This window comes from Schistocerca serialis, chromosome 12 (genome assembly GCF_023864345.2).
Source record: "Schistocerca serialis cubense isolate TAMUIC-IGC-003099 chromosome 12, iqSchSeri2.2, whole genome shotgun sequence".
NCBI lineage: Eukaryota > Metazoa > Arthropoda > Insecta > Orthoptera > Acrididae > Schistocerca > Schistocerca serialis.
Genome location: NC_064649.1, coordinates 11688031 through 11707207, shown reverse-complemented (window position 1 = coordinate 11707207; position 19177 = coordinate 11688031). Strand labels below are relative to the sequence as shown.

At 44.5% G+C, this 19177-nt stretch overlaps 1 protein-coding gene across 1 annotated transcript in view; it reads right to left on the bottom strand.

Annotated features, from left to right (window-relative positions):
• Positions 1-18423, bottom strand: part of LOC126428348 (aminopeptidase N-like) — a 173594-nt gene extending 155171 nt beyond the window's left edge. The window contains exon 1 of the mRNA XM_050090280.1: positions 18339-18423. Coding sequence (XP_049946237.1) covers positions 18339-18423 — 85 coding nt within the window. The remainder of the gene's footprint in view (positions 1-18338) is intronic.
• Positions 18424-19177: the final 754 nt, after the last annotated feature.

Below are 19177 nucleotides of genomic sequence, written 5' to 3'. Positions count from 1 at the left end.
CTGTCCGTAGGAAACGACTATGCAGTGGGATTACCATTTAAAGCAATACATACACAAAGGTAAATAGCGATAAGAAATGAAACGAAGTGCTGTTACTTTGTATTGAGGCACAACAGAACACCATTCCCTTATACCAAAGTAATCAGAATGTATTCTTGAACAACCTCCATATTTCTCTCCAACGTAGTTCAGCCTGGATGTGTGAACCCAACAACTGCGAAAAAGTAATCGAAAAGCAAGTAGTTAGGTGCTGCCTCGGAAATGGCCACGGAGGGTTAAGCTGAGCCGCAAAGAAATGATTGATGACTTCAAAGTCGCTGGGAACTTTGTCTCTAAAAAAAACTCTTGCCTCTGCTGTAATCTTATCTCCGAAAGGCCTCGAGGATTTAGGCTGGATCGCGTATGTGGGATAATGGAACTGCTGAGCTGAAACTCCGTACAGCGAGAGATAAGCACCGGCAGCTGTGCGGCCCATTCCCAACACCCATCGTTATTCTTACCCGTTGTCGATAAATCAATGTCTCCAGGTCAATTAGAGAAATCATCGCCTGTTGTGTGACAGGTCTAGGTGAAACGTTTAATCCTGCGTAGCGGGCTGGAAAATTGGTGGACGGTAAAGAGAGTAAAATGAAACGTCTGATGGGCGTTTTTACTGCAGAGTACGTTTTGAAGTTTCGTTTGACCCCGACAGTCCCTCTGCGAGGCTCGAGGTCATCGAAGCAGTGAGTAGGAAGGAGAGGGCGACGACCAACACCAGCGTGCCGTTGGCTATGGGCCGTTACAGCCCGGCACATGTTGTTGTTGTTGTTGTTGTTGTTGTTGTTGTCTTCAGTTCTGAGACTAGTTTGATGCAGCTCTCCATGCTACTCTATCCTGTGAAAGCTTCTTCATCTCCCAGTACTTACTGCAGCCTACATCCTTCTGAATCTGCTTAGTGTATTCATCTCTTGGTCTCCCTCTACGATTTTTACCCTCCACGCTGCCCTCCAGTACCAAATTAGTGATCCCTTGATGCCTCAGAACATGTCCTACCAACCGATCTCATCTTCTAGTCAAGTTGTGCCACAAACTCCTCTTCTCCCCAATCCTATTCAATACCTCCTCATTAGTTACGTGCTCCACGCATCTAATCTTCAGCATTCTTCTGTAGCACCACATTTCGAAAGCTTCTATTCTCTTCTTGTCTAAACTATTTATCAACCATGTTTCACTTGCATACATGGCTACACTCCATACAAATACACTCCTGGAAATTGAAATAAGAACACCGTGAATTCATTGTCCCAGGAAGGGGAAACTTTATTGACACATTCCTGGGGTCAGATACATCACATGATCACACTGACAGAACCACAGGCACATAGACACAGGCAACAGAGCATGCACAATGTCGGCACTAGTACAGTGTATATCCACCTTTCGCAGCTATGCAGGCTGCTATTCTCCCATGGAGACGATCGTAGAGATGCTAGATGTAGTCCTGTGGAACGGCTTGCCATGCCATTTCCACCTGGCGCCTCAGTTGGACCAGCGTTCGTGCTGGACGTGCAGACCGCGTGAGACGACGCTTCATCCAGTCCCAAACATGCTCAATGGGGGACAGATCCGGAGATCTTGCTGGCCAGGGTAGTTGACTTACACCTTCTAGAGCACGTTGGGTGGCACGGGATACATGCGGACGTGCATTGTCCTGTTGGAACAGCAAGTTCCCTTGCCGGTCTAGGAATGGTAGAACGATGGGTTCGATGACGGTTTGGATGTACCGTGCACTATTCAGTGTGCCCTCGACGATCACCAGTGGTGTACGGCCAGTGTAGGAGATCGCTCCCCACACCATGATGCCGGGTGTTGGCCCTGTGTGCCTCGGTCGTATGCAGTCCTGATTGTGGCGCTCACCTGCACGGCGCCAAACACGCATACGACCATCATTGGCACCAAGGCAGAAGCGACTCTCATCGCTGAAGACGACACGTCTCCATTCGTCCCTCCATTCACGCCTGTCGCGACACCACTGGAGGCGGGCTGCACGATGTTGGGGCGTGAGCGGAAGACGGCCTAACGGTGTGCGGGACCGTAGCTCAGCTTCATGGAGACGGTTGCGAATGGTCCTCGCCGATACCCCAGGAGCAACAGTGTCCCTAATTTGCTGGGAAGAGGCGGTGCGGTCCCCTACGGCACTGCGTAGGATCCTACGGTCTTGGCGTGCATCCGTGCGTCGCTGCGGTCCGGTCCCAGGTCGACGGGCACGTGCACCTTCCGCCGACCACTAGCGACGACATCGATGTACTGTGGAGACCTCACGCCCCACGTGTTGAGCAATTCGGCGGTACGTTCACCCGGCCTCCCGCATGCCCACTATACGCCCTCGCTCAAAGTCCGTCAACTGCACATACGGTTCACGTCCACGCTGTCGCGGCATGCTACCAGTGTTAAAGACTGCGATGGAGCTCCGTATGCCACGGCAAACTGGCTGACACTGATGGCGGCGGTGCACAAATGCTGCGCAGCTAGCGCCATTCGACGGCCTACACCGCGGTTCCTGGTGTGTCCGCTGTGCCGTGCGTGTGATTATTGCTTGTACAGCCCTCTCGCAGTGTCCGGAGCAAGTATGGTGGGTCTGACACACCGGTGTCAATGTGTTCTTTTTTCCATTTCCAGGAGTGTACTTTCAGAAACGACTGCCTGACACTTAAATCAATACTCGATATTAACAAATTTCTCTTCTTCGGAAACGCTTTCCTTGCCATTGCCAGTCTACATTTTGTATCCTGTCTACTTCGACCATCATCAGTTATTTTGCTCCCCAAATAGCAAAACTCCTTTATTACTTTGTCTCATTTCCTAATCTAATTCCCTCAGCATCACCCGATTTAATTCGACTACATTCCATTATCCTCATTTTGCTTTTATTGATGATCATCTTATACCCTCCTTTCATGATACTGTCCATTCAGCTCAACTGCTCTTCCAAGTGCTTTGCTGTCTCTGACTGAATTACAATGTCATCGGCGAACCTGAAAGTTTTTATTTCTTCTCCATGAATTTTAAAACCTACTCCGAACTTTCCTTTTGTTTCCTTTACTGCTTGCTCAATATACATATTGAATAGCGTCGGGGAGAGGCTACAACCCAGTCTCACTCCCTTCCCAACCACTGCTTCCCTTTCATGTCCCTCGGCTCTTAAAACTGCCATCTGCTTTCTGTACAAATTGTAAATAGCCTTTCGCTCCCTGTATTTTACCCCTGCCACCTTCAGAATTTGAAAGAGAATATTCCAGTCAACATTGTCAAAAGCTTTCTCTAAGTCTACAAATGCTAGAAACGTAGGTTTGCCTTTCCTTAATCTTTCTTCTAAGATAAGTCGTAAGGTCAGTATTGCCTCACGTGTTCCAATATTTCTACGGAATCCAAAAAAATGGTTCAAATGGCTCTGAGCACTATGGGACTTAACATCTACGGTCATCAGTCCCCTAGAACTTAGAACTACTTAAACCTAACTAACCTAAGGACATCACACAACACCCAGTCATCACGAGGCAGAGAAAATCGCTGACCCCGCCGGGAATCGAACCCGGGAACCCGGGAACCCGGGCGTACGGAATCCAAACTGATCTTCCCCGAGGTCAGCTTCTACCAGTTTTTCCATTCGTCTGTAAAGAATTCGCCTTAGTATTTTGCAGCTGTGACTTATTAAACTGATAGTTCGGTAATTTACACATGTGTCAACACCTGCTTTCTTATGGATTGAAATTACCATATTCTTCTTAAAGTCGGCACATATGAGGAAGGAAATACCCCGTGTACCACTGAAAGGAACCATCCCGGCATTTGGTTTGATCAGTTTACGAGAGCCAAAGAAGATCCTAACCGCAGAGGTCAGAGAGCAAGATTATGGAGCCAGCACGTGCGCTCACACAAAAGTTTCTGTTACCAGAATTGTTTAACAGATGACATGGAACAGAGAGTTGTCAAAAATATTGAAATACCACGAGAAATGTATTATACAACATAAATACAGAATCTATTCAAGTCTGCATGTTGGACTTTTGTATTTGGCCACGTACGGTAAATGTACAAAGGCGTCGGTACGTTGCAAGTCTCAATCGTGGTCAGAACAATCTCCTGTGTAGTCGTGAGTGCACTGCACTGAGGTGACGAAAGTCGCGGGAGAGCGATGTACACATGTACAGATGGCGGTGGTACCGTGTGCATTGACGGAACTGTCATTTGTACTCAGGTGATTCGTGTGAAAAGGTTTGCAACGATTGTGGCCGCACGACGGGAATTACAGCTTTGTGCCATGACCTGATCAGATGATTCCCCACTTGGGAAAAGCTGATAATGGTAGGGTGAGACTGTGGCTAGACCCAACGAAACCATGGACCCAAGTTGTAGACAAGACACTTGGAGCTAGATGCTGCGGCGAAATAAATAAAAAACATTTGAATTTATTGGTTTTTTGAAAAGAGGAAAAATTATGGATATGGAACTGTAACTTTAGAATTTTTGAAAGGCTTTTTTACGGATTGTATTGACCGGCTTGAATGCGGACAAATACAGTGCTGCGTGAAATATGCCTGTAATATAATTTACCATTCCGATTAATTGCATTTTGAATTCTACGTCATTGTTGATTTAATCAGAGTTCTCACCTTAGACGTAGAATTAGTCCTTCTGCCACAATATTAATTCATCTGTCGCCATCGATGTTCTTCTCTTTGTTGACCGTGTGTACCATCATGAGTCGGCATCGGTTCACTTCACGAAGACGGTGGAAACCAAGGAATACAATGCTACGTCACTTTAAATAATTTTCGTAACACTTCGATACTTTTCACTAATTTTTATTCACAACACAATAAGACTTGCTGTGCTCGTCGCACAAACCATAATTACTAACTATATGGCTGCCTTTCCGCACAGTCCAAAAAATCACGTCCATCCTCCATAAGGCAACAATCGAAAGTGTCTCTTAGCTCCTTCTTGGAGTATGAAACAAAAGAGAATCCAATGTGAACATTACAAAGATTATAATCTACATGCCTCTCAATTTAATCTTTGGCGCAGCTTTTAAGGTAGTGTATGTCTCTGCGTCGGAATGTGTCATTACAGTGCACTGGACATTCCATTTCGGAAATCGTTAGGGAATTCAGTATTCAGAAATCCACAGTGTCAAGAGTGTGTCGAGAAGATCGCATTTCACGCAATACCTCTCACCACGGAGAACGGAGAGACGGTGGGCCTCCACTTGTGTAGAGTTGTCAGTGCTAACAGACAAGCAATACCGCATGAAATAAGCTCAAAAATCAGTGTGGGACGTGCGCCGAACGTATCAGTTAGGTCAGTGAAGCGATATTTGGCGTTAATGGCTACGGCAGCAAGCGACAGACGCTAGTTCTTTTGCTGATAGCACGGGCTCTTGACAATATCGACTGGAGCCTGGACGACTGGAAAATGTGGCACGATCAAAGGATTCCCAATTTCAGTTGGTAAGAGTTGGAGGTAACGTTCGAGTGTGGCATAAACCCCACGAAGTTATGCACCCAAGTTGTCAACAAGGGACTATGCAACCTAGTTATGGTTCTATAATGGTATGGGCTGTGTTTATATAGAATGTACTGGATCCTCTGGATGTTCGGCCACTTGGACACCTTTGGCAGCCATTCATGGATTTCATAAGTGCTTCTGGATAGCATTGAGAGGTCAGCTTACTACAGGGAAAACCACTTGAGACCAAATCCTGGAAAAACACAGTCTTGCGCTTTCCATCTGAAAAACCGGGAGGCAGCTAGAGCCCTCAAAATCACCTGGGAGGAAACATAACTAGAACGTTGTACGTACCCCAAATACCTAGGGGTCACCTTTGACCGTGTATTAACGTATAAGAGGTACTGCCTAAATACCAAGCAAAAAGTGGCAGCCAGGAGCAATATCATCAGAAAGTTAACAGGCCCAACGTGGGGAGCACACGCCAACACTGTGAGAACGTCTTCCCTTGCATTGTGTTACTCTGCCGGAGAATACGCAAGCCAAGTGTGGTTCAATTCTTGCCATGCCAAAACAGTTGGTGTCGTTCTTAATGACACTTGTCGTATCGTCACCGGGTGCCTGAAGCCTACTCCCCTGGATGAACCGTACAGGCTCGGGGGAATTGCATCCCCCGACAGACGCCGAGAGGTAGCAGCAAAAAGTGAGAAGAGAAACTTCTGAAGCTGTGGCTATCAACCAGCAAACCCACAACTAAAATCCAGAAAGAGCTTCCTCAGATCTACCGAGGCTCTAGTTGGGGCGCCACAGCAATGCCGAATCGAACTATGGCGTGGAAGGCCTACATCGACATCTACATGATTACTCTGCAATTCACATTTAAGTGCTTGGCAGAGGGTTCATCGAACCACAATCATACTATCTCCCTACCATTCCACTCCCGAACAGCGCGCGGGAAAAACGAACACCTAAACCTTTCTGTTCGAGTTATGATTTCCCTTATTTTATTTTGATGATCATTCCTACCTATTCCTACCTATGTAGGTTGGGCTCAACAAAATATTTTCGCATTCGGAAGAGAAAGTTGGTGACGGAAATTTCATAAATAGATCTCGCCGTGACGAAAAACGTCTTTGCTTTAATGACTTCCATCCCAGCTCGCGTATCATATCTGCCACACTCTCTCCCCTATTACGTGATAATACAAAACGAGCTGCCCTTTTTTGCACCCTTTCGATGTCCTCGGTCAATCCCACCTGGTAAGGATCCCACACCACGCAGCAATATTCTAACAGAGGACGAACGAGTGTAGTGTAAGCTGTCTCTTTAGTGGACTTGTTGCCTGCCAGTACTGTGGGATGGATTACACCAAGCGAAAGACTACCACCTGGCTACACAGAGAATCGGAGTACATGGAGATCCCTCAACAGAGTACGCTCGGGTGTCACGAAATGTAAGAGCAATCAGACTAAATGTGGTTTCCCAGAGGAGCCGCCACTCTGTGAGTGTGGAGCAACGCAGACGACCTTCCACGTGCTCCAGTGTACCCAATGTCCAGCAACATGCACAACAGAAGACCTGCTACATGCAGCCCCAAATGCAATAGAGGTCGCTAACTTGTGGGCCGCAAAAGTGTAAATAATTGTCTACTAAATATATATACACACGACATGTAAATATTGTACATTACTTTATACATAGTAAATGCTTCTGACACGAAAAAAATATGCATTTCATGTTCCCAAACAGCGATGGAATTTGTGGATGACAATGTGGCGTGTCACAGGGCCAAAATTGCTTGGGACTGGTTTGAAGAGATTCTGGACAGTTCGAGCGCATGATTTGGGCCATCGCTCTACATGAACCCTTCGAACATTTATGGGACATAACCTAGAGGTCAGTTCGTATACAAAATCCTGCACCGGCAACATTTTCGCAATTATTGACGGATATAGAGCTGGCATGGTTTAGTATTTCTGCAGGGAACTTCCAACGACTTGTTGACTCCATCACACGTCGATTTGCTGCACTACACTGGCGAAAGAGGATCCGATATGATATTACGAGGTGTCCCATGACTTTTGTCACCACGCTGTATGTCGCACTTAAGTAATTCGAATATGGACAACATGTAGGTGCTTGTATGCTGCCTGCTTCCCTAACCAGGAGAACCAAAGTGTTTTGTGTTTCAAAAGGCTCAGTGTCGAAGATTTATGCTGTAGACAGGGAATGCAGAACAACATTATTCGCTAAGGTACAACGCGGACGACAGTTTCTGCTGAAAGACGGGCATTAAAAAGGAATGTTACGAAAAGTAAGAGGAAAACAGCTGCAGAACAGAATGTCACAGCCTAGCAGGATTAGCCGAGCGGTCTAAGGCGCTGCAGTCATGGACTGTACGGCTGGTCCCGGCGGAAGTTCAAGTCCTCCATCGGGCATGGGTGTGTGTGTTTGTCCTTAGGATAATTTAGGTTAAGTAATGTGTAAGCTTAGGGACTAATGACCTTAGCAGTTAAGTCCCATAAGATTTCACACACATTTGAACATTTTGAACAGAATGTCGCACTCGCAAACCATGTCAGATCAAAATATCACGAAGGGAGTTCCATAAGCAGAGAACTGCAGGGCGAGCTGGAATAGGGAAATCAATCATCGGTGAAGCAAATGCCCGTAACAGCAAAATGTGGTGCAAAAGCCACGAAACCTGGACCATGGAGCAATGGAGGAAATTCATTTGCACGGATGAGTCTTGTTTATACAGTTTGCAAGTTTCGACTGTTTTTACCTCTGGCATAAGTCGTCCTCAGACTACGATGCAGACTGTGCTGGTGTAAGCTGGCGCCAGCAGACTATGCGGCATAGAGGTTGCGAGAAGATCGCTAGACGTCAACGACAGACTCGCAGGAAACGCGCCGCCAACGGCCGTTGCAGACTGGAGGGCCAGTCTGTTGGATCGAGTGAGCTAGAGTCTGAGGCACGTGTCGCAGCCAGCACGTAGAGACCAGAGTAATGTACATGGCAGGCTTTGTTCTTCAAACAGCAGTGAGAGTAACGTGGACTATTGGAGAGGGCTTGTACCACACAACTAACTAAAGTTAAGTAGATTTCTTATTCTTAGGAATGAAGAACCCAGTTAATAAACGAGATGCGACCATAAAGTAATGAGACTGATGTGAAAAAAAAAAATGTTGCTTACCGTTTTAGTCAAGTTTACTGTTGTCTCGTTCAAAGTACTTCCCTTCTGATTGCACACACTTTTTCCAGCCCTTCTTCCATTGATCGTAACATTTCTGGAAATCTTCTGTAATACCCTTCAAGACCCTCGTTACAACTTTTTGGACATCTTGTGTTGTTTGAAAATGGTATCCCTTGACCGCCGTTTTGATTCTTGGAAATAGAAAAAAGTCGCACGGAGCGATGTCTGGTGAATAAGGTGGCTGTGGTAGTACTGAAATTTGTTTTGAGTTTTAAAAAATGTGAAGTAGCAGGTATGATAATACCGAGAAATTTAACATCAGAATTGGGGATCACGAAGTAGGCGAACTTAGGGTTCGAATGGCTCTGAGCACTATGGGATTTAACATCTGAGGTCATCAGTCCCCTAGAACCAGGGGACTAACCTAAGGACATCACACACATCCATGCCCGAGGCAGGATTCGAACCTGCGACTGTAGCGGTCGCGCAGTTCCAGACTGAACCGCCTAGAACCGCTCGGCCACATCGGCCGCCTTTTGAGTTTAAAAATTGCTCTACTGACAGAGCAGTATGGGATGGTGCATTATCGTGATGCAGAATCCAATTAACAGCAATGTTGGCACGGACACGAAGAACTCTTTTACGACGTCTTTTTAAAATTTCTTTGTAGTAATATTGATTAACTGTTTGTCCAGGAGGCACCCACTCATTACGAACAATTCCTTTGGAATCAAAGAAGCACACAAGCATGCATTTCACTTTTGACTTTGACATGCGAGCTTTCTTTGGTCTGGGTGATCCCTTTGAGCACCATTGCCAACTTTGGTGTTTTGTCTCTGGATCGTTCTGAAAAAAACAACTTTCATCACCAGTGATAACACACCTCAACAATTCTGAATTGATTTCCGTTTGCTCTAACAGCGGCTGTCACATTTTTTCGTGTTTCTCGCTGTTGTGGTGTAAGATTTTTGGGGGCCATTTTTTGCACAAATCTTTCTCATACCAAGATCTTCAGTTATTATTAGACGAACCGTTTCTCGATTGATGTTCAGTTCTTCTGCAATCATTTTCACGGATAACCTTCCATCAGATCGTACGAGTTCACGCACTCTGGCCAAGTTGACATCCGTCCGCGAGGTTGATGGTCGTCCACTGCGGTCTTCATCTTCAGTATTCGTTCTGCCTTCACTAAACATTTTATGCCAACAAAAAAACTTGAGCTCTAGACATAACCTCATCTCCAAAAGCCCTCCTTAATCTTACCGTAAGTTGCCGTCGCGTTTTCACCCAATTTAACGCAAAAAGAAATGGCATACCGTTGCGCAGTATTATGCGGTTCCATTTCCGTGGCGAGAGACACAAACCCAATTTAACTTATTACAGCACAACTCACGACTGAGCAGTTGCATCGATGTGCCACTTGTACTAGAAGCAGCTTATATACCAAGGTCAAAGATATTGTGCCTACGCAAGCCTGCAGGGTAGCCACATCTTGCAAGGAAAATCAGTCTCATTACTTTACTGTCGCACCTCGTATGTGTGCAGTTTGTGTAACAGAAATAGGATACTGGCCACCAAACAAAAGCTCTCCTTGCTTCCCATAGTACAAGAGACAACGATGACATAAAACAGATTGCTTGTATGGAGTTCAGTGAAGATTTGGGCAGACATATCATGGTATTTCATGGGCTCCACGGTCACACTGCAAGGATAAAGTGACTATTTTGGGTGATCAGATCCATCCCACGATAGACCTTCTGTTCCGTAATGGCGATGCTGCGATCTAAGAGGACAGGACCCCTATTCGTGCAGCTCGCATCATCTGGGACTGGTTTTGCGGGTACGAGGAATGAATTTTCGCATCTCCCATGGCTCTCAGCATTTGTGGTCTACTCGCAGAGAAGAGAGCACGGTCGCTATCTAGCTCCATCATCGTTATCTAGAATTGTCACTATTTTGCAGGAAGAACAAGATTCCCTTCAAACCATGCACGACCTGTATTTATCCATTGCGAGATCGCTAGAAGCTGTTTCGAATGATAAAAGTTTTCCTCTACCCTATCTTGCCACGGTAACGTTTTGTGTTTTTGGTGAGTCCATACTCCAGTAGCTTCTGTTAATTGCTGTCTCGGGTATAACTCGCAATACGTAGACAACATTTTATCTGCTACTGTAACTTAGCTTTCCTTTTCATATGACTATTCAAAAGGAAGAAATACATAAATGTGACGCTCTACTTAAGATATTAAGTAGATAAAATCAAATTAGCAGATTACTTAAGTACCAGCCGACAGAATCTTAATTACAACAGAATAGCCTTCTCCAATGGGAAAAGAATTCTTCGATTGCAACATGGGATGCGACAGAGTGTACAGATAAATATCTCGGACTACGTTCTCGGCGCGATATCCATCTTACTCGCCGCATTCCTGATACGGGCAGCTAAACAACAGATGGGTGTCCCAGGTGACACACGTCACCCCCTCCTTCAGGGATCTTGTGGCACTCGGCCCACTCTGTTCGCCTAAGAAATCGAGAGCGGTGCAGACAAAGACGCCCTCGCAGGGCGCCGTGTCCCTCGACTTCCGGAAGACATTCGACACGATGCAGATGGCAGGAAATAATCAGATGTAAAAGTAACACTAAGAATTCACACGGGACTGTTGCTGTTGTTGTGGTCTTCAGTCCTGAGACTGGTCTGATGCAGCTCTCCATGCTACTCTCTCCTGTGCAAAGTGTATTCATCTCTTGGTCTCCCTCTACAATTTTTACCCTCCACGCTGCCCTCCAATATTTAACTGGTAATCCCTTGATGCCTCAGAACATGTCCTACCAACCGGTCCCTACTAGTTACGTTTTGCCCTCCCCAATTCTATTCAATACCTACGCATTAGTTATATGATCTACCCATCTAATCTTCAGCATTCTTCTGTAGCACCACATTTCGAAAGCTTCTATTCTCTTCTTGTCTAAACTATTTATCGTCCCTGTTTCACTTCCATACAAATACTTTCAGAAACTACTTCCTGACACTTAAATCTATACTCGATGTTAACAAATTTCTCTTCTTCAGAAACGCTTTCCTTGCCATTGCCAGTCTATATTTTATATCATCTCTACTTGCTCCCCAAATAGCAAAACTCGTTTATTACTTTAAGCGTCTCATTTCCTAATCTAATTCCCACAGCATCACCCGATTTAATTCGACTACATTCCATTATCCTCGTTTTGCTTTTGTTGATGTTCATCTTACATCTTCCTTTCAAGACACTGTCCATTCCGTTCAACTGCTCTTCCAAGTCCTTTGCTGTCTCTGACAGAATTACAATGCCAGCGGCGAACGTCAAAGTTTTTATTTCTTCTCCATGGATTTTTATTCCAGCTCCAAATTTTTCTTTTGTTTCCTTTACTGCTTGCTCAATATACAGAGTGAATAACATTGGGGAGAGGCTACAATCCTGTCTCACTCCCTTCCCAACCACTGCTTCCCTTTCATGCCCCTCGACTCTAGTAACTGCCATCTGGTTTCTGTACAAATTGTAAATAGCCTTTCGCTCTCTGTATTTTACCCCTGCCACCTTCAGAATTTGAAAGAGTATTCCAGTCAATATTTTCAAAAACTTTCTCTAAGTACAAATGCTAGAAACGTAGGATTGCCTTACCTTAACCTATTTTCTAAGATAAGTCGTAGGGTCAGTATTGCCTCACGTGTTCCAACATTTTTACGGTATCCAAACTGATCTTCCCCGAGGTCAGCTTCTACCAGTTTTTCTATTCGTCTGTAGAGAATACGCGTTAGTATTTTGCAGCTGTGACTTATTAAATTGATAGTTCGGTAATTTTCACATCTGTCAACACCTGCATTCTTTGTGATTGGAATTATTATATTCTTCTTGAAGTCTGAGGGTATTTCGCCTGTCTCATACATCTTGCTCACCAGACGGTAGAGTTTTGTCAGTACTAGCTCTCCCGTGAGTAGTTCTAATGGAATGTTGTCTACTCCCGGGGCCTTGTTTCGACTCAGGTCTTTCAGTGCTCTGTCAAACTCTTCACGCAGTATCGTATCTCCCATTTCATCTTCATCTACATCCTCTTCCATTTCCATAATATTGTCCTCAAGTACATCGCCCTTGTATAAAACCTCTATATACTCCTTCCACCTTTCTGCCTTCCCTTCTTTGCTTAGAACTGGGTTTCCATCTGAGCTCTTGATCATACAAGTGGTTCTCTTTTCTCCAAAGGTCTCTTTAATTTTCCTGTAGGCAGTATCTATCTTACCCCTAGTGAGATACGCCTCTACATCCTTACATTTGTCCTTTAGCCATCCCTGCTTAGCCATTTTTGCACTTCCTGTCGATCTCATTTTTGAGACGTTTGTATTCCTTTTTACCTGCTTCATTTACTGCATTTTTACATTTTCTCCTTTCATCAATTAAATTCATTATTTCTTCTGTTACCCAAGGATTTCTAATAGCCCTCGTCTTTTTACCTACTTGATCCTCTGCTGCCTTCACTACTTCATTCCTCAAAGCTACCCTTTCTTCTTCTACTGTATTTCTTTCCCCATTCCTGTCAATTGTTCCCTTATGCTCTCCCTGAAACTTTGTACAACCTCTGGTTTAGCCAGTTTATCCAGGTCCCATCATCTTAAATTCCCACCTTTTTGCAGTTTCAATCTACAGTTTATAACCAATAGATTGTGGTCAGAGTCCACATCTGCCCCTGGGAATGTCTTACAATTTAAAATCTGGTTCCTAAATCTCTGTGTTACCATTATATAATCTATCTGATACCTTTTAGTATCTCCAGGGTTCTTCCATGTATACAACCTTCTTTCATGATTCTTGAACCAAGTGTTAGCTATGATTAAGTTATGCTCTGTGCAAAATTCAACCAGGCGGCTTCCTCTTTCATTTCTTAGCCCCAATCCATATTGACCTACTACGTTTCCTTCTCTTACTTTTCCTACTGTCGAATTCCAGTCACCCATGACTATTAAATTTTCATCTCCCTTCACTACCTGAATAATTTCTTTTATCTCATCACACATTTCATCAATTTCTTCATCATCTGCAGAGCTAGTTGGCATATAAACTTGTACGACTGTAGTAGGCATGGGCTTCGTGTCTATCTTGGTCACAATAATGCGTTCACTATGCTGTTTGTAGTAGCTTACCCGCACTCATATTTTTTTTTTCATTATTAAACCTACTCCTGCATTACCCCTATTCGATTTTGTATTTATAACCCTGTATTCGCCTTACCAAAAGTATTGTTCCTCCTGCCACCGAACTTCATTAATTCCCACTATATCTAACTTTAACCTATCCATTTCCCTTTTTAAATTTTCTAACCTACCTGCCCGATTAAGGGATCTGACGTTCCACGCTCCGATCCGTAGAACGTCAGTTTTCCTTCTCCTGATAACGACTTCCTCTTGAGTAGTCCCCGCCCGGCGATGCGAATGGGGTACTATTTTACCTCCGGAATATTTTAACCAAGAGGACGCCATCATCATTTAATCATACAGTAACGCTGCATGCCCTCGGGAAAAATTACGGCTGTAGTTTCCCCTTGCTTTCAGCCGTTCGCAGTACCAGCACAGCAAGGCCGTCTTGGTTAGTGTTACAAGGCCAGATCAGTCAATCATCCAGACTGTTGCCCCTGCAACTACTGAAAAGGCTGCTGCCCCTCTTCAGGAACCACACGTTTGTCTGGCCTCTCAACAGATACCCCTCCGTTGTGGTTGCACCTACGGTACGGCTATGTGTACCGTTGAGGCACGCAAGCCTCCCCATCAACGGCAAGGTCCATGGTTCATGGGGGGGATCGAAAATATATTACTGAGATTTCAATTAGAGAGGCTCCCAAGAACCAATAATGTCAAACTATGTCAATGCGCTTAATTTATTATTGAAACGTATTTCGCAATGACAACAATCATCGTTCTGTTTACGATGTTCTAGTTAACTGCTTGCATGGAATCGTTTACTTCGATAACACTAAAGGGTTACTTTAGGAAAACAGAACGCAAGTTTTTCGTGAAAGTGCACTTTTTTATGTCTTGCGATCGTCATTTTGCTCATATTGAGAAACAAGAAGCTAACTGAGTGTGTGAATTTCCGGAAGATTTAGTCAGCCTACGCACACTATAACATTCACAGTGACTGTTAACAAAGAACGAGATTTTCAAAGCCTAAAGTCGGCTGCTTAAATAACATGAAGTACACTAATGTGCATATTTCAAAAGCACAGTGGGTCAGACCGACTGCTGAGCAGCTAGGGGTACTGCAAGTTCGGTCAACTTTGAATGCAACGGAAGAGTTCAAGGAACATTACATCCTGAAGTGGAACGTAAAGCCATCTGGTTTTCAACAGGCACAGCTGGAAACACTACGCAATAAACCTAGGTTGCCTGAAGGAAAGAGAAGGGATTTAGGTAAAATGTTTCCATTTGAAAAGGAGGAAAATAAGTGGTTTTACGTTACCAGTACTTTGTGAAATGAGTGAAAATGAATGTGATGGCATTTATGTCGTTATTTTCTTCAGATTTTGCATAATTTTGCTCTTAAATCTACTGACCTAGAATAAAAACGCATAAATCACCCGAAACCTGTGTAGTTTTTGTGTTCGTGTAGCTATCCCCAACTTCTGCACATTTCTCTAAATGAGATTTCTGGCACTTGAGCGAGTCTCTACTTACATGCCACAAATATCTGACACATTAACTCGTTTCTAAAGTGACGAGGCATGTGAAGCTGTTTTGGACACGACTCTTCAAGGAATCAGTGGTTTAGTGATTACAATCTAACCGAGTTAGCTGATAGACATCAAATTTATATGGAGGTACTATGCAGCAATCGAGCATCGAGACGCCTGTTTTCCAGGAAGGAGGTTCCCAAACCACGTCCATGTCAGAGACTTTATGGCCGCCTCCCTGAAACAGGATCCCTCAGACCACACCCAGGGGAAACTGGTGAATCTCGCAGCGCCCGTAGTGTACAATCTGAGGAAGCTGTGTTTGCAGCCAACTGAGGGGAAACCCAACACCGGCACACGGTCCACAGCTGTGGGACTCAATACCTGCAAGGCCAGTGTGTGGGAAGTCTTGCACAATGCGAGCATATAGCCATTCAAGAACAGAAGGTACAACACCTGTCATCCCGTTGAATTTTACCAGTAGTATCTGTTCCAAAATTTAAGCAAACCTGACTTCCAAATATGTATTATTTTTGTACACTCACGAGGCTGCCGCTGTACAAGGTTAAGGATACAGTAGTCGTGCCTCGAAGTTGTATACCCTAAGACAACTCGTGCGTTCCACCATCAACAGAGATTCGCGATAAATGTGTGCGCTGGTGTTGTTCACAACCTTCTGATTGGGCCGTGCCCTCCTAACATACTCGGTGAAGGAAATTACGGTGTCCTTAATGTGTAAATTACCACCGGAAACGTAAGATTACCTCCCCCTGGCAGTCGGGTAACGATCTTGCGTCCAGGTTTTCGTTGCTGTTAGACAACATATAGGCAGTGTTTTGCCCAGTTGTTGGATTGAGAGGGTTAGGCCAGTACCGCATCCACCGCTTTCTCTCGACCTGACTGCTACAATTTCTTTTTGTGGTGGGAAATGAAGCGTTTGGTGCGCGAGACATTGACAGACATTCCAAAAGGAGCTGGCCGCTCATCCGGCTGAAGCTGCCGCCATTATTCTTGAGACACCTGCTCGCTCTTTGCGCGCTATACGATCATTAGTGCTCACATCCCAGTTGTGCATTAATGTAAACAGAGGGCAGTTTCAGCGACATCTGTAAACAATATTCACCACAAGGCAGTATGAACACTGCCTCTGAACATTACAAATGTCAAAACCTTCAAGGAGCCCCAGCAGGGCAACTGTTCACTTGTGACATTTGTGTCACACAAAAAAGTGTTTCTTTTTACCTCCTCTAGTAACTCTACATATCTCTACATGTAGATTTTTTTTGCAACTTGTATGTTGTGTAGGTGCAGTAAGAACGGATAACTCGTTGAAGAAGGCCCTAAGAGATTAAAGAACACGCAGTATTCTCACAGCTCGCTTTACAATCAACACTTACTTCGTGAGTGGAGCTAACCCAGAAAGGTCTACCATACCACCTTAATGAGTGCAAATACAGATGTGGTAATATGTTCATCTGTTTTGCTTCCAAAAGAAGAAAATTATGCAAATAGAAAAAGTTGTCGTTCTTAAGAGTTTAAGAAGCTGAATAATATAGTTCGTCGTGTACGGATTTCGATCGATACGCACAGGCAAAAATTTAGACAATTCTGTGATATCACTGGTTGTCGTTAATGAGCCACATTATTCGTTGGCGCTATTCTCTTGGCTGTACACATCCAAAAATATCAAGAATTTATTCTGTTCATCACACAAACCACATTCTTTACAGCACCTCTGTCATCAGATAAAGGTATCAATATACTTGACGTACGTTAAGGAAAAGTTCGTTGATATGCAGGGTGCTTCAAAAGCAACTGTACACGGTTCGTATGTGTAATGCGTGCATCAAAATGAGAATAAATTTCTAAATTAAGTTTTGTCTAAAACTGTTTATTTCAGAGTTATGCAACAGAAACGACACACAACTGATTGTTTTCAGAAAGAAACGACGCGAATGGGCCCGAAATTCAACAAAGCTACTTACTGTACGTGTACCCCAGAACATGTTCAAAATGATACCCGTGGAGACGAAAACAGTGACGTACTCCATTTGCTAGCGCCCTCGGAATATCTCAGCCTCGGTTCATCTCATTCGGCACAGTTGCACTGCTATTTTCGTTTGGCTGCTGTAGTTGTGCTACATTATCGATTCCAACAACATATACGAGCTCTTCGAGACACCCCCGAAGATAGAAGTCCAGCGGGCAAAGATCCGGATATCTGGTGGGCTAAACAACTGACCAGGCACCACGTGTCCACTTACAGGGATAGATAATTTCTTGCCTCCAGACTGCACTGTACAAGGGGCACCGCTGACAAAGAGACATGAGCCGATATGCAGGCGAACACGACACGCGAGAAGCTTGTACTGGCCCATCATGTATAGCCTGCCACAAATGACATTGAGCAGCATAGCTCGGAAATAAAACAGTGTCAGACAAAACTTTGTTTAACATTTAACTCTTATTTTGATCCGTATATTTCATCCACGAAGAGTGAACAGTTACTTCTGAATCAGCCTGTATGTAAGTACAAGAAATGGATCCAAAATTGAACCCTGTGGCACTGCATTCTCACTCTCTCTCCTTTTTTTTTAACACCATTCATTAGAGTTTTTCTTGCTTTTCAGCGTCGTTTGAATAATAAGGTAACAATTTCTTTGCATTCCTTTCTCCACATATGATGGAAATCAGTTGTTTGTAACAACTTTAAATATACAAAATTAGCTTCTTTTCGAAAGCTGTAGCTACACAATCAAATCCTTTTGGAAGATCGAGAGGTAAAATAAAATTCCAGCTGGTGCTATTTTGCTGTTCAAAGACTGGCAAATTTTCTGAATAAATGTTTCAATAGCGTCTGCGTAAATGCGTGGCAATGGCAGCTACCGGAGTTTCTTCTCGGGTTCTAGTGCGCTTAGACGCGTCCCGCGACCATTAACTAGGGTGCGGCAACTTACCTGCGTGCAGTCGGGTCATAGCGACGAAGCGTCCGTTGCGGCTGTGCTCTGCAGACCCTCGGGACGAGAGATCAGCGCTGGCCATCCCTTTTATGTGATCGATCGCGCCTATCAAGCGATACACGAAGATTAAGCGGCTATCGGAGGCCACGTTCCGTCTCATCGCCTGATCAGAGTCGCTGATAACGCCTCGGCAGTGTCTGTATTCGTTAATCTGTTAATAAAGGAAATAAATTTCCTGCACGTGTACGCCATATTTGTGAATATTTCGTGAACGAAACCGTCGAGACCGCTTAGTAAAATTTCTCTCTGTTTTACGTCGTTTCAGCTATTTCCATCATCAGGTGAAAACTTCGAACATGTAGAACAAGCTTCAGCGTCAACATCGATAACAGATAATAGTTTGGTTTGGTGATGTACGGGGTGTTTCCGTAAGAGAGTGCGAAAATGTAACAGGACACAGAGAATGCTCCACTGAACAATTTGAGGTACGGAACCTTAGGTCGGAGATGCCAGCTGTAGGAGATAAGGAAGTAAACTTGTCTACCGCTTTGCCTAGCGTTACCATTTTCCAGCATATTTACAACTAAGATGCGTACAAAAATGAGATTTTCAGTCTGCAGCGGATTGTGCACTGATACGAAAACTTCCTGGCAGATTAAAACTGTGTGCCGGAACGAGACTGGAACTCGGGACCTTTGCCTTTCTCGGGCAAGTGCTCTACCACTGAGCTACCCAAACACGACTCAAGACCCGTCCTCACAGCTTCACTTCTGCCAGTACCTCGTCTCCTACCTTCCAAACTTTACAGGAGCTCTCCTGCGAACCTTCCAGAACTA